Genomic DNA, 16,351 nt, shown 5'->3' with positions numbered 1-16,351 from the left:
AGCTCCGCCACTCTGAAGGATTGTGGGTGCTCAGATGACAAACATGGATGTCTGGACTTCCTAATACTATAATCTTTCAGAGTTTATACACTCTTCTAAACTATTTTTTCTTAAACCATGCTACACTGTACAGTGTTTTATGGGTATGGATGATTGGAAATAGAAAGAGTTAACTTTGCAAGTACTTATGCTGAAAATGAAATGCAAATGTTTCTTTGAAAGCACAACTGATGGTGAACGGAAAGAGAGTCAGGTCTTAGCACTAGATGTCCTGTATGATTCAAGCTCTATGAAAACAATATATTCAAGTTAAAACAAATTTGACTGGTTGGCATGGTCTATATGCAAAACTGGTGTTCGACTATTAAACTACCAAATCAAAACAAATCAAAACTGAAACTTGGTCAAGACAAGTCTGAATGTTAGCTGCACAGTTCAAAGATTATTTTGAAGTCTGATGGTTATTAGTCTTTTGATTATTTGATTATGTTGTACATATGAATCAACGACGATCTGACTTTAATTTGAAAATTGAGTTTTTCTTACTGTCCTTTTGCATTATAGGCACACTATTTTCCTGTTTAATACTTTAAAGCTGCTTTGACACAATCTGTATCGTGAAAAGCACTATATAAATGAAGGTGACTTGACTTGATTTGACATATTTTAAAAGATTCAGGCAACAGGAATTAGAAAAACATTTTAATGAAACTAAATGAAAAGGTTTCTGTTCTAATTTCTATAAAAAAAGAAGAAGAAAAAAGAAAAATACAATTAAAAAAATATATATATTATCTGTCGATTGAAGTATTAATTCTAATCCCTGCTGTTGGCCAAACAGTAGACAACATGCAGACTTGTCTGTCCCTTGATAAGGATTTGCACGGTATCAGAAGATACCTGTAGATACAGTAGCTGTTGCATCTGCCGTGGCCAGACAGATGGTTGTGATATTATCAGAGTTCATTAAAAAGCTGCAAAGATGTTAGATTGAAGATGATCTAAAGCTCCAACTCTGCTCTGAGTGGAGACATCAGGGACCTCAAACCACAAGGACCTTGTCCATGTTCTCTGTAGGAGCATCAGGGACAGAATAAATGGACAAAACAATGGCAAAACACTTTATATTTATATTTATATATAGACACAGAAGAGATTCTGTGGTGGCAGGCTGCGAGACGTGGCTATCTGTAGGCACACAGAACACAGTATGCTAGTATTGAATTAAGTACTTTCACGTCTTTTTGCACTTGAATGCTTTAAAGGGATCCCTGGGTATTAAGACACGTATAGCTTAATACAACATAAATGATGTCTCTTATTGAAAAATGTAGTAGAAAACCCATGAAAGATGTTATTTAAAAAATCTTTTTTTTTTTAAATCATAGTTTTATGTTATTTAGAAAATCTGTTTCTAAAAAATCATAGTTTTTAAACTATGGGGGGCGCCATTATTTTATGTGCACAGCAGATTCTGTGTTGATGACGTCAAATGTTTGCACTCGGCGAGCTAATGGCACTTTTTACCGCTACACAACCCAGACTACACAACTCAGAAAATAAAATACTGATAGGATTGTGTGACGTTTGGTTGTAATTTTGAGTCGGAGGGCAACAAGAGAAGCAGTATAAGACTTCACTGACAAAGGGCACACTCACAAGCAACTTTCCGGAAGCTAAAACGACAAATGGGTCACCCTGTGGTCTCATGGACTTAACGGACACACCCACGTGGCGGCTATTGTACATCTGCAAGGCTGCAAGAGCGCATAAAGTGTGCCATTTGGTACATGTCCTTTAAGATGAGCCTCTAAGTTTAAGAGAAGAGGGGAGGAGAGTTGGAGCTAAACTTGCAGGACATTGTCTCTCCAGGAGCAGGACTGGAAACCTCTATCTTGGGGCTACAAGTTCAGACACCACTGTAGAAGGATTGCCAGCTCATTAAGGGCCCCCAAACCCCAAGACACTAGGGACTTAAGCACATAACCCACCAAGACTGTCTTTGACAACCAGCCATCAAGCTTGACATCATATGACCCAGGGGTGTCCAGTCCTGCTCCTGGAGAGACAATGTCCTGCAGGCTTCAGCTCCAGCCTGCCCCAACACACAACCAAAGTTTAAAGTTATCCCGAAGGCTTTGATTAGCTTACTCAGGTGTGATATTTAGGATTTGAGCTAGAGCAGGGGTGTCCAATCCTGCTCCTGGAGGGCCAGAGTTTAGCTTCAGTAACCCTAACACATTAACCTGGAAGTTTCTGGTGAGTCTGAAGACCTTAACCCTTACTTTGGGTCAGGAGTGTTTAATTAGGGTTGGGGCTAAAGACAGTGGCCCTCCAGGAACAGGTTTTGACACCCCTGAGCTAAAGGATAGCTCTCTGTAAAAGAAGATACAATGTAGCTGTGTGTGACAAGCAAGGCTCTTGAATTCCACCAATCACGATGACTAGGAGACATTCAGGAGATATTAACCGAAATACAGAACCACACCTGAGCCAACACATAGTCTGATAAAGACTAGCTGTCTGATGTGCGGTTTGGATGAGATGCCTGTCCCCAGCTGAAAGTGGAACTGAAATAGAGGAAGATGACAGGAGGCAGGTTGCCGTCACATTCCCTGCAAAAGTTTCCCTCAAGCTCACCCAGCTCAGACCCTTGAGGTTAAACTTCGGGCAGCTTCATTTCCTTGGTACAAAATAACAAACAAATCATTCAGTCAGAGGAGCACCAACACCAACTGCTTCAGGTGTCACAGATGGTGTTTGTAGAGCTACTTGAAGGTTGACACAGGCTTTCATTATTTGCATTCAGTTACGCTACAAGATCCATCAGTTCCTGCAACTCCTCGTCCATTGAGTGCAATGATGCTCACCACAGAAGGGGAAGCAGATGTGTCAGCAGAGGAGACCGCAGACGAGACCCAAAACAAATGAGTCGTCTCCAGGGTCGTATACTCTTTCCCTTCTATTGCAAACAAAACACCATTTTTCTTCAGATGTGTCAAAGTACTTTACAGGAGCAATGACATCTGTCATTATACTTCTTTTAGCAATGGTTTTTATGCTTTTATGCCTTACAGACAGTTGCAATGAGTTGTATGTCAAATCAAATGTATAACTGTATCCTGTGCATATCATGTATCTATAAAAAATAATTATTATTTTTTTCTCTCCAAAGCTCTGGGTGCAGAATGCCAGATGCTTCTGGGTAAACAGTGCAAGTTGCTTAACAAATTATAGAGACTGAGTTTTGCATTCAAAACCAGGAAATGTTTCTTGTCGACAAAGTGTGAAACGAAGGTCAAATTTCTTAGAGAGAAACTTATTTGCTAAAGTAAATTATCAAGGATTCTTTTTTTTTAATTGATTTTTATTTTTTAAGAATTTGGATGAAGCAACATAACAATACAGTAATAAATTCTTATCTTAGCCCAATAAAGGATCTTTTTGTAAACTTTATTTAACTTTTATACCAAGACTTTATCATAGCTATGGCAAACCTAAACTGTGTCAGTACACTAAAATATTCTTAATATTAAACAAGATTAAGCAGGATTAAACATGCTTTATGATGGATTTTTCTTGTTTGATTTTTAGTTAAATTCATTACAGTTTTTATGGCATTGCAGATTTTTTCCCCTTGTAAGCAGACATACATATTTTTTTAATATATAGTGCCAGTCACAGGATAAATCAGATGTTACCCCTCTTAAAAATGATAAGCATTTAACATATCTCTTTATCAGAACTCTATTATACTGACCTGCTTGAAGAATGTAGTGATGACTTTACTGAGATTAATTGATTGCAGGCATCATGGAATCAAATTAAGTGGATTCATTTGTGCCTCTTTTCTCCCTGACTAGAGGAAAACATTATTCAGTTCAGTTCAATTGGGGGCCACTCAATTTGGGGGATTTTTTTTTTCCTTTGTGTGTGTGTGTGTGTGTGTGTGTGTGTGTGTTTGTAGCTTATAGTGCTTTGCACAATACATATTGTAAAAAAGCAGCACAGAAAATACACAGTTATGGCACATTCTATGCATATTAAACATAAACATTTAAAAAGTCATTCTGGATTCCTCCCAAATAAATACATACATATTATTTTGTCAAGCACTTTATCAAATATTAAAGATCAACAGAAGAAACAATAGTTCCAAGAGCAGGGAACCTTCGTAGTAAGCAGGAGGAAAAAGAATGTTTCTGTCATCTGTTCAATTTTGTTCTCAAATATGTGGCTTTGCATTTCCATTCGCGACCAGGGGACGTGTTTGCATCGCACGTCTCATTTTCATAATTACCACACTCGAGTTTGGGACAAATGCATGCTGTTGAGCTGAAGTAAAACTATAATCAAATGATAAGGTCATGTCCAAGACACAGGCAAATCATTTTCCATCTAACTTTATTCGTTACGTTGCTCATTAAATAAATATAGCAACATAAAATACAAATGTATAGTAACTGTAAATGTATATTTTCATTTAACATAAAGCACTTTACTGGACATTGCATTCATGTTAAGTGCACTGTAAAAAAAAAATGTTTTATTAATTTTTCTTGGAGTGGGTTTTACAAGAAAATACAGTATCTGATACCATGGTACGGCCACTACTGACATGTTTTACTGGCAGACAGGGAAACAACACTGTACAAACACTGTAAATAGCTTTGAAAGAAATGAATGGAAATGCCCCGTCATTTATAACTCTAACTATAAATGCAGGTAATTGACAAGTGAAGTGAATGGGGGGACGTGACCCGGTAAGAACCCGCATTAAGATGCTTGCATCTGAATTCAGAAAGCTGTATGGCCTGTTGTTTTCTCAGTGGACAGGTGCTCGGAGAGCGTGCTAATGAAACCCACGAGAGTCCAGATGCTGCTCGACAGCTAACAGCACTTTAAAATCAGATACATTATGAAAGCACAGCGATTTACAGGCCAGATTTTGAAGAATTCGGAGCTAGTTTACTTTGTGGAACCGAAAAGGTGAAATACTGAAGGACAACCTAAAGAAGATTATTTGGGTTAATTCAGTCATGTTAAATAGTCTATTATTTCTGACTTGAATAAAAGAAGTTCATTTAGATGTGACTATTTTTAGGTTAAGTGCACATGTTTGACAGACTAAAATATGCAGTTATTTACTGATAATCTTGGAGCTTGACAGATAATCTTCAAAAATGCATATTTTGTGTTCCACAAATGTAGGAAAATAATGTGAGTTTGAAACGTCATAAAATGTTCTTTTTCGGGTGAACTGTGTCTTTAAGACAGATAAGTGTTTTTATGGTAACATTAAACTGCTGTTTACACCAGGCCACAATTTTCCACCCGTCACATAACTCTGATAATCCAAAAATACACAGCTGACTATTGACACAGAACAATCAGTCGCCGTCATATTAAGCTCAGATTTCATTTGAAAGCTCCGGATCAACATTAGAATTCACACTGAATGGAAAATTAGCCTTTCTTTGCGACATGCTATCGGATATGTTCAAACAAAAGTTAAATCACGACGCACTTTGTATTTTACCATGGACAAACTAATGTGTCTGGAATGATGGATGAAATACTCGCAGACAAACAAGCTATGAAACCAAAGCTGAGATATTTGGGACAATGAAATTCTAAAGGAAACATAACTGAGTGGGTCCTATATTACATTTTCAGTGGAAAATATGAGTATGCTGTACTGGATTATCATGTTTTTATTATTTGTCTTATTATGTTTAATATAATACTAATAATAATAAAAAAAAATAATTTAGGTTCTTTCTTTCCTTAATATTATTTTCCATCCTTTTAGACTTCTGTAATATTTGTTTAACTTAAGGCTGTAATGATGTTATAAACTCTCAAATGTATTGTAAATGTGCTGAAAACTATTCAGCTAATGTTTTTGTTTTTTTGTCTTTACTTTTTATAGTCACTACTATAAACTACATTAGGAATCACATACTCTAACGGACATATTTTCAATTCAAAATGTGAACATCACTAGCAGACGAGTAATTTGCATGCTTGGAAATGACTGTCATCAGTCAAACGTTTGGCAGCTTTCATCTCACATGGAGCTTTTCCAATAGGCTTTTGCTAGAATCATTTTCTCTGACTGACCGTGTCAAAAGTTTTGGTAAGTGACATTAAGAAGTGACATAATTGTGACATAATTAACAATAGCACAGACATAAATGTACAGTTTTTATTATAGATATAGTTCACCCAAAAATTAACATTTTCAGAAAATAACTAACCCTCAGCCCACTCACAATACAGAAACTGTTCAACAGTTTCTAATGATCTTCTTTTAACTGTGGACTCTAGTAACTGTTTTAGTCCTTTTGGATTTCAGAATCAGAATCAGAATCAGAAAGAGCTTTATTGCCAAGTATGCTTACGCATACAAGGAATTTGTTTTAGTGACATAAGCTTCCAGTACACAGAGACAACAACACACAGAAAAAAACAAACAAAAAAAACAAAAAAGAGATTTACAAATTGGCAAATAAATAAATGTATAAACAATTGTGCTATAAATGATAATTGAATAGGATTGAGTGAGATGCGGGAATGTTCTAGGATGGAGGGTTAACAAATAAATATAAGGATATTGCACGTTTATTATCATAAGTAGGGAACATTTAACTGTTCATGAGGTAGATTGCCTGGGGGAAGAAACTGTTCTTGTGCCTTGCTGTTCTGGTTTTTGTGGCTCTGAGGCGCCGGCCAGATGGCAAAAGTTCAAAGATGGGGTGACTTGGATGTGAGGGATCCAGAGTGATTTTCTGAGCCCTTTTCCTCACTCTGGATGTATACAGTTCTTGAAGGGTGGGCAGGGGAGCACCAATAATCCTTTCAGCAGTCCGAACAGTTCTCTGTAGCCTTCTGATGTCTGATTTTGTTGCTGAACCAAACCAGACAGTTATTGAAGTACAGAGGACAGACTCAATGACGGCCGAGTAGAACTGTTTCAGCAGCTCCTGTGGCAGGTTAAACTTCCTCAGCTGGCGAAGGAAATACAACCTTTGTTGGGCCTTTTTTACAATGGAGTCAATGTGATTGTCCCACTTCAGGTCCTGAGAGATGGTGGTTCCCAGGAATCTGAATGACTCCACTGCAGTCACAGTGCTGTTCATGATGGTGAGTGGGGAAAGTGCAGGTGGGTTTCTCCTAAAGTCCACGATCATCTCCACTGTTTTGAGCGTGTTCAGCTCCAGGTTGTTAAGACTGCACCAGACAGCCAGCTGCTCAACCTCTTGTCTGTAAGCAGACTCATCACCGTCCTGGATGACGCCGATGACTGTAGTGTCGTCTGCAAACTTTAGGAGCTTGACAGAGGGGTCTTTAGAGGTGCAGTCGTTGGTGTACAGGGAGAAGAGCAGAGGGGAGAGAACACATCCCTGAGGGGCACCAGTGTTGGTGGAGCACCTGTTTGATGTGAATTTCCCCAGTCTCACTAACTGTTGCCTATCTGTCAGAAAGCTGGTGATCCACTGACAGATAGAGCTAGGAACAGAGAGCTGGGTCAGTTTGGTTTGACTGCGGCCTTTGATACGGTCAACCACCCTATTCTTTTATCTAGACTTAAACAGTGTGTCGGCATTAAGGGCATAGACCTTAAATGGTTTCAATCATATTTGACAGACAGAAGTTTTTCTGTTCACCTTGGTGAATTTTCATCATCTGCTGCCCCTCTTTTTTGTGGCATCCACCAAGGGTCAGTATTGGGCCCTATGTTGTTTTCTTTGTATATGCTGCACCTTGGGGTATATTTTTAGAAAGCACAATATCTCCTTCCACTGTTCTGCAGATGATGTACAAATTCATTTTTCTGTCAAAACAAATTACAGTTTCATTTCTGTCTACTTAATTGCCTGAGAGATTTAAAAATATGGCTGTATCAGAACTTTCTTTGTCTTAATTAAAATAAGACTCAGATTGTTGTGTTTGGTCATCCTAGGGATTTAAGTGTAGATGCACTTGGTAATTTAGGTTTGTATGTTCGTCCATTTACCAAGAATCTCTGTGTGATTTTTGACAGTGCTTTTAAATTTGAAAAACAGATTAGTTCTGTTGTAAAAGCCAATTTCTTTCAACTGAAACTGTTGGCTTAAGTCAAGCCCTACCTGCCAGGTAAGGAGTTTGAAAGTGTAATTCATGCTTTTATAACATCTAGACTAGACTACTGTAACTCTTTATACGTTGGTTTGGATCAGTCATTCCTTCAAAGCTTACAGTTTTTTTTTTTTATCAGATTTGGAGAACTGTAGCATTCTATCACTTGTTCACCAATGGATGCTCTGCAGTGAATGGGTGCCGTCAGAATGAGAGTCCAAACTGATAAAAACATCACAATAATCCACAAGATATCCATACGACTCCAGTCCATCAGTTAACATCTTGTGAAGCCAAAAGCTGTGTGTTTGTAAAAAAAACAAATCCACCATTAAGACGTTTAACTTCAACCCTCTTTTTTCAGCTATTGATTTCTCCTGGGAAAAAAACTTGTTTACAAGCCAAAATATTTCAAAACAAGAATGTGGGTGGATTGTGATGTTAGAGGACAACAAGGGATGGACTTTTTCATAGAAATAAGTGTTATTATGAACGAGAGGTAATGGTTTTTAAATTATTATTATATTCTGACAGGATCCATTGTTGAGCAAGATGTAATGCCACATTTCTTCAAATCTGATTAAGGCCTACATCATGGATGGCCTGAGGGTGAGTAAATTTTCCACTTTTTTATTTTTTAACTATTTTCCTGTATGAGTTGGTGAAATCAGGCAATTTGTATAATACAAAAATATGGTATTTCAACTGTTTCTTTTCTAAATACTTATAATAAGTAAAGTTTAATTGTCTGAACTTGATCAGTGTGTATTTGTAAAAGTATGCTGATATAGAAATATTTTCTTAAATTACAGTAACATATTATTATTAATACTATTACCAAAAAGGACCTGCTTAACACAAACAACTTGTCTTTGAGAATACCATATATTTAATCCATACATCCATTATAATTCCATGATTCCCATGTATTTGTTTATTAACGGAAACTGTGATGCAGACAGCATCTGAAAAAAAACATCTTGTGACTATCAGAGCTCATTACTATTTTTAGTTTAAAATCAAGAAATAGATACTTCTGCCACCTAGTGGCAGGACTGAGGCATCTGCCCCAAAAACACTCAACCAGACTCAAAAAATGTCTGTATGTCACTGCATTAAAGAGGTTGTCAACCTTCAGTAGAACGTTCATATACTGTAGTGAATGAGATTGAGGAGAACCTCATACATCCACTGAAATCTAAATCATTTATGGCTATAATAATCTAGACACACATATTTAGTCTATTGTGTATTCTCTTATCTTGTAATTATAAAAAATAGTTAACAGTTTATTTTATGAATGAATTAGTAGTTATACATCTTTAAATAGTCATCTATAATCAATATACGGTTGTGTAGTTTGTTGCAAATGACATATTAGAACACTTGATACTTGTTGAGGGATGCGATTGTTTTTTTTCGAAAAATACAAACATCTTGCTAGATTTGGCTTGTTTTAGAGGAATCTGAGTATGTTTCGTCCCTGATCACTACATGGGAAAAATAGGATCAGGTACCAGAATTAGTATGTGACGGGGCGCAATGTAACCCAGTCACTAATGAGATTAGACAGGATTATGTCTCTGGACGCTCGAAGCGTCTTCAGCAGGTTTGGTAGGAACAGGTTGGTCTGTGAACATGCCATCGGATAACCAAGCGAAGAGAAACAAACCAACAGGTTAATTCTTAGCCACTGAAGTTCAACAAGGCTCTGGATTCGGCTATTGAAGCATTCAACCAGTCAGTGTGTCAAGGTATTTACCTGTTTCAATGTTTTTAAGAAAATAAATATAGCAGAATAGATTGCTCTTTCTCTCAAAGCCACAGCGGTTGCTACTCTGGTGCTGAGTCTTAAATCTCTTGCATTTCACTTACAGTATATGTTGCAGGCAATAGAGCACCATGTGAAATCTTCATAAAATGGCGACTTATGTACTGTGGTCAGCAGTTGTCTGGACTCTCAAGGGCCTGTTGTGCACATGGAGGTTTTTCTGGGTAATTATGTCCTCTTCATGTTAATACTTTCTATCAATATATTCAAGTTTTACTGTATCACTATACAAATCACTGATTAATCAAATCAAATATTATTTATTTATATTATAGGTCAGCCCATATTGTGCTCTAAAATCTGCACCATTAAAACAGCATGCAGCTGACACTGAGCATAAATTACCATCCCAACTGTCCCCAGGTAAACTCCATCACAGAAAAAAACAGGAATCGATCAATTATTATGCAAAGGAAGCAACGTTTGCGGACCGTCTTTCAATTTCAATGTAAATGTGATGTTCATACCTGTCCAATAGATGGCAGGCTAGTTTTGTGAAATAAGAAATAGTCTGTCAGTATCACAATTGCAACTTGCTTAAACCTCCAAATTAAGAAGCCTTTTAAACTAGAGCAATATAGTTTATATCGGTTTTATTAATTTGATTTTTTTTTTTTTTTTATCAAAAATTGACTATCTTTCATTGATTAGACACCCTAATGTCACACAAAATCTTTATGAATATTTTTCCTTTTTGGGTCAACTTATACAGTCTTATTAAGTGTACTCCATTATCCATATCAAAACAGCATCAGCATTTGCCAAAGTTTTAATACTAAAGTCTTTTATAAATCTGCAGTTGTCCAGGATGTCAAGCATCTGGCAAAGACAGATGTAAATGCAGACTCAGAGAAGAAGGTAAAATCAGAAACCTGTGTTCAGCCTGAACGCACAAGTGGTCTGTTCAAGAGACTGCTGAAGGCTGAGGGGGAGATTCAAGAACTGAAGATAGAGATCGCCAATCAGAGAGCATCATGGGAGATGCGGTTTGTGGAGCTGCAAAAGAGACAACACAATCTAAGAGAACAGGTATGCGGGTCTAATAATATTTCAGAGATGAAACTCATAAATTCATTATAATAAACCTTTTACACTATTGCTTCTTCTGCATCGCTGCTGTGACTGCCTGGCTCTTTTTCTGAATACAAAATGTATGCATGCTTTTTTTGCTTGATTATTTAGGATTAGCAATGCTTATGGGTTGCAGTATTTAACAATGCTCGGTGTAATGACTAGGTGGCATCTCAGTTTATCACTAAATGCCACTAGTGTCTATCATGGCAGATAAGCTCACTTTCATAGCATCAGTTTTGCACCTTGAAGATTTGAAGAATTTTTATGTGAAGGTGAAAGATTTCCCCACACAGATGTTGCAATGGGCTGAATTGCGTGATCTTTTCAGCTGACCTCTGAGATTCTGGTAAGGACTGGAACACTGTACAGAGATACTGATTCAGAAGACGCAAATGAAGTCTTTCTAGAGTCTGGCTTGGAGAATGGACCTAATCCTGAGGAGAAGGAGCAGGAATGTTCTAGTAAGAGCTTCCTTTGGTGGACTGGCTGGATGGCAAAACTGCCCTCGTCTGAGCATAATTGAAATTAAATATATTTGAAAAAATGAGTTCATCTCTTTCGACTTTGCACAGGTGGACTCAGACACCAGCAAAAGGGAGATGGTGGCAGTCCAAGCTGCTGCCCATCCGACTCCAGAGCCACTTCTGTCATGTCTAACATCAGGTATCACTGACAGGGTTTCAAGCTGGACATGTTCATGCATGCCCTGCTCCTGTCACTGGAAAGTGCTGTCACAATACAGTTTTCCAGAGAACTGGGTTATAATCAGACGAATCTGACTGTGGAATGCAGTGTACTGAGCAATCAGAAACACATATTCCAGAGGGCTGTTTAAAAATGAATAAAACATCAAATAATTTCGATTTTCATATGAGTATATTTTCATAAAGTGTTACAGTTTGTGTTACATTACAATTCCAAACTTAAACTTCACGTCCAATCTAAACACCAGACTTGTGCTTGTATTACCTCTTTGTTCAGTGTGAGGTCTTGGTGGAGTGGAGGGGGACCTCATCGAGTGTTTGTGCCACACTCCCCCATGGACCTGAAGATTGGGCACAGGGTCCGAATCATGTTACCCTCTGGACGGATCAGCACCGGTACCTTACGCTACCTAGGCAACATTCAAAACTCTCCCGAATACCATCTTGGCGTAGAACTGGAGCTGGCTGATAATGGACAGCATGACGGCACCCATGAAGGACAGCGCTACTTTCACTGGTATGATCATTTTTCAGATGAAACCTTCATAGAAAGACCAGATAAGAATCTCCACAGTCCCTTTAATCACTAAAGAAGTGTGTCATTCAATGGCAAATAACACATTTTATTTGACTGGACAATGGGAATTTTATCATTATAAATATATATATATATATATATATATATATATATATATATATATATATATATATATATATATATATATATATATATATATATTTATCAGAAGGAACAGTATATCAGCAAACACAGACCCTATTAATATTATTTTTCCAATGGAAAACAAGAGTAAGGATAAAAGCCAAAGGATGTATCTTAAATTTCTGGTTTGTTTAGGGATATCAGTTTTGATATGTGTCTGGATTCTGTGTCTTGGGCTACAGAAACAAACACTTAAGTAAAGTGTTACTTGGAAATGAAAAACCATCTCGTCTAGTCGCATTGGTGTAAACAGGCAGGTTTAACACCTTGTCTACATCAGATAAGGATGGTGCAACAGGTCGTATCGAAAGCAAGTAGGACCCATTAATGTCAGTGATACTGGCTGTGTCTGAAAGCATATGCAGCTGACTTGTTGCCATGATGCCCAATCAGACAATGACTTTGCAGGCAGCATTTGTGAACCTTCCCAAACTGATTTCACACAGACTTCTGAGGCAGCATAAAAGTTAAGTGATCTACAACAAAATAGAGAAAACTTTGGTGATAACTAAGCAAATATTTAATTACCACAATGCTTATTTAATTCTTGCTAGAAATGACATCAAAAGTGGAAAAAGTGACCACCAAACAAAACTTTCAGGTGCCAGCATTAGTTTAGCTGTCACAGAAAATGCACGGCATAGTGGGATATAAAAGTCAGTGAAAGATACATCAGCGCTGCCTTCAAGTTGATGAAGGTATCACAGCTGACAAGGTGACACAATCATTGAATCAGCCTTTTCACATCCATGTGACTGCTGCATTTTGAGTAATATTGTTTTGGAAATACATTATTTTCAATGCTCTTCAGCCATTCTGATAATTCTTTTTTAATTTCCTCTTTCTCTTCAGTGACCCTGGACGTGGCGCGTTTGTAACATTCAGTAAATTGTTAATGGCTTGGGAGTAGATGCTCTTATTGGAACACTGAAGTGAAGACTCTTCAGGCCACTCAAAGGCACTCTTGGAACAGTTTGTTGGATAGATCTGAGCGCAGCAATGATGAAGTATTTTTATAGGCCAACCCAGAAGTTAACATTCCCTACACCAAAAACACAACAGGCTTTTGGATTATTGCAGAAATTATGCAAAAATAGTAAAAAGCTAAGTAAACATGGTCACATGACTTCAATGTCACCAATATTACTTATCAAAAATATTATTTAATAAATTTTCCATGAAAGTTGGAGTTTTAATAGTATGCAATAGCATGGTTATAAACAGAATGAGGCTGTGAAACTGGGTAATGAGTAGATGAGTTTACCTGTTCAGTCTGAACACATTTAATGTCCCAGACAACCTCTGTAGTCCCATTTAGTTACTTGTTAGCAACTGCCTTTATCAGTTCAAGCAAAAGCAACAAACACTCAGGGGTCATAGAATGGCCTGTGTTCACCACTTTAGGCATTTAACTAAAAACCCATTCAAAAAAAAAAAAAAAAAAAAAAAATCTTTAGGACGATGGAACCGGAGGGGCTAAAATGCTAACATTTTCCAGGTTTGGCCTACAAAAACACATCATGCCTGCAGGACTATTTGTGTATAGTATAACTCTACTAGTAGAACAATAACTGGCAGACAGGTGACCTTATATGTTACCATAAAGGTGAAAAGGGTGATTTCTGACACCAAATGTAAAGGCAAAAACAATTAATCTCACCCCAATATTGTACCATTGGATGAATATGGTATAGCTATGTTTTGAAAGTGGCATCAACCAATGAATGTATTAGCTACTTGGTGTCTCTGTCTGTTAATAATCTGTCATTTTTACCAAGAAATCACACGTGATCATGTGATTTGTCTGAAAACATGATTTTTTCAGACAATAAGTAAGCATGAAGGTACACCCTAACCCTAACCTCAAAGGGACATAAACAGATCGTACAAACAAATGACAAATTAGCAATCAATTCTGCATGAATGTAGATATAAATGTAAATTTAGTTAGGCCCCGTCCACACAGAGACGAGTTTAGCAGTATACGCGTAAATTTTGTATCATGTAGGCGTTTTGGGAGTGAAACTGACATTTTTTGAAATCGGGTCCCAGACTGGATAAATCACAAAACGCCCCCCTTGTGCTTTCGTCTGGACAGCGGATCCATATATTTTATGAAACAATGACATCATCAGCCCACGTCTCACCCCTAGTCAGACACCGTCACGTAACAGAAATAAAAACATGAACAAACACTGAAAAATTGTCTTTTTATTAACTGATATTAACTCAAGATTAATAAATGTTTTGTTACATGTTGGTTTGTAAACTGCGCGCAAGGTTTAAGCGCAAAGTCCAAAAAAAAAGATTGGATAGGGAAAGCTCTGGCTTCATGTGGACGTAGCCTTAGGTATTGTCATGAGATTGTTTTGGAATCTACACTTTTTCATATTTATTTATGACTGTTGGGGAAATTCTGCATTTCAAATATATACTAAAATATCAGCACATTTGAGATAGAAATACTCATATCAGTCGGTTAAACCGATCAAATTATCCAAAATATTTCCATACAAGGAAAAGTTGTGTAAAAGAGTGATGATGGCTGGTCAAATTCTGTGGAATTCTGTTGACGCATTCCATGCATGTCTGCTTATTGCCAATATCCGTTAATGCAAATGAAGGATACACTCTATTGAATATGGATAAAGAGGACTTTTAAACAGCGATCTGAGGTAGAAACCAGTCACCTATTCAGGATAAGGTCCAAAATATTCCCAAGAGGCCAGGTGTGTTCTCCAGATGCACTTATAAAAAGATTTTCCCTGTTTATTGAAGGATGTGTTCTGATGTTTCAGGAAAGAGACTGGACCAGTGCATGACAAAGTTATACCCCATTCATGGAAATTAAGATGATTTTTTTGTATCGAACATGTTAACCCACAGACTTCTCAAAGAGAAATGATAATGCTCATTTTACCAAATGTAATAATGTTACACACGTCTTAAGCTAAATGTTTGCTGGGGCTTTTTTTTTTCACTGAACTTCCTCTTACAAAGAAAGCAAATCACATTCCTATGGATTAAGACAAGGAAATAAACAATGATCACATGAATTACTGGGAGCTGTTTTGCATTTTCATGAGTCTTTTTTGGTGCTTCCTTCTTCCTTGTAGATTTAAACAGATAAATTTATTGTCAAAAAGGGAGGGAAGGACAGAGAGAGAGAAAGAGAAAGAAATGTATACATAATTGGAAACTGAATGATGACACAAAATCTCCCCAGATTTACTATTCAAATAATAAAAACTGTCATACTCTACATCCTTTTGTAAATACTGGACATAGGTCATTCTATGTAAAACTGTTCATGTCACAAAATGTTTAGTTATTATATTTATATAACAGAGCTTCATAATCTCTCATTGCAACCGGCTTCTTAGCAGTAAAAGCAAAAATAACATTAACAAATGGAAAAAAGATAAACAGTTCTTTGAAAAGCAATAGTTATATTAATACAATTTAATAAAGTAATAAATAGCACAGAAGATTTTGTGTTGAATGTTGAAGTAATGCACTGTAGTTTCAGATGCCAGTTGTTCAGATATTAATCGAGAGACCATTTGTTTATTTAAAAACAGGACTGCAAAATACTGAATGCAGGATTATTTCAACTTTACAAGTTATAATAAAACCGAAAAGAAATATGTGTATCCATTTATATTATATTATACTATGTTTATAAAAAACTTGTGAAGGTTGTGTTTGTCAGATATTAATTATGGTGCCCACTGGTTGCATGGGAAAAGTCTCTGTATGTATACCAACACACTATTTTTCACAGCTTCAAAAATGTTGAGCTTTTTTTACTACTTACTGTGGTTCTGTTATTATTGTCATTTTCAATTTTATTAATTATTTAACCTTTAATTATAGCATTTTAATTAGTGAGGGTACTGA

General features: G+C 36.8%; 1 protein-coding gene across 1 annotated transcript; it reads left to right on the top strand.

Annotated features, from left to right (window-relative positions):
* Positions 1 to 9,710: 9,710 nt before the first annotated feature.
* LOC113116512 (uncharacterized) lies at positions 9,711 to 14,614 on the top strand. Its single transcript, XM_026284712.1, has 8 exons — positions 9,711 to 9,875; positions 9,999 to 10,116; positions 10,228 to 10,315; positions 10,752 to 10,981; positions 11,355 to 11,487; positions 11,599 to 11,689; positions 12,008 to 12,247; positions 13,304 to 14,614. Exons 2-8 carry the CDS (start codon positions 10,042 to 10,044, stop codon positions 13,359 to 13,361), a joined length of 915 nt encoding a protein of 304 aa, XP_026140497.1. The 5' UTR covers positions 9,711 to 9,875; positions 9,999 to 10,041; the 3' UTR covers positions 13,362 to 14,614.
* The last annotated feature ends 1,737 nt before the right edge of the window (positions 14,615 to 16,351 follow it).

This window comes from Carassius auratus, chromosome 16, assembly GCF_003368295.1.
Source record: "Carassius auratus strain Wakin chromosome 16, ASM336829v1, whole genome shotgun sequence".
Classification (NCBI taxonomy): Eukaryota; Metazoa; Chordata; class Actinopteri; order Cypriniformes; family Cyprinidae; genus Carassius; species Carassius auratus.
The sequence above is the reverse complement of the archived record's forward strand: the minus strand, read 5'-3'. Positions and strand labels throughout refer to the sequence as shown.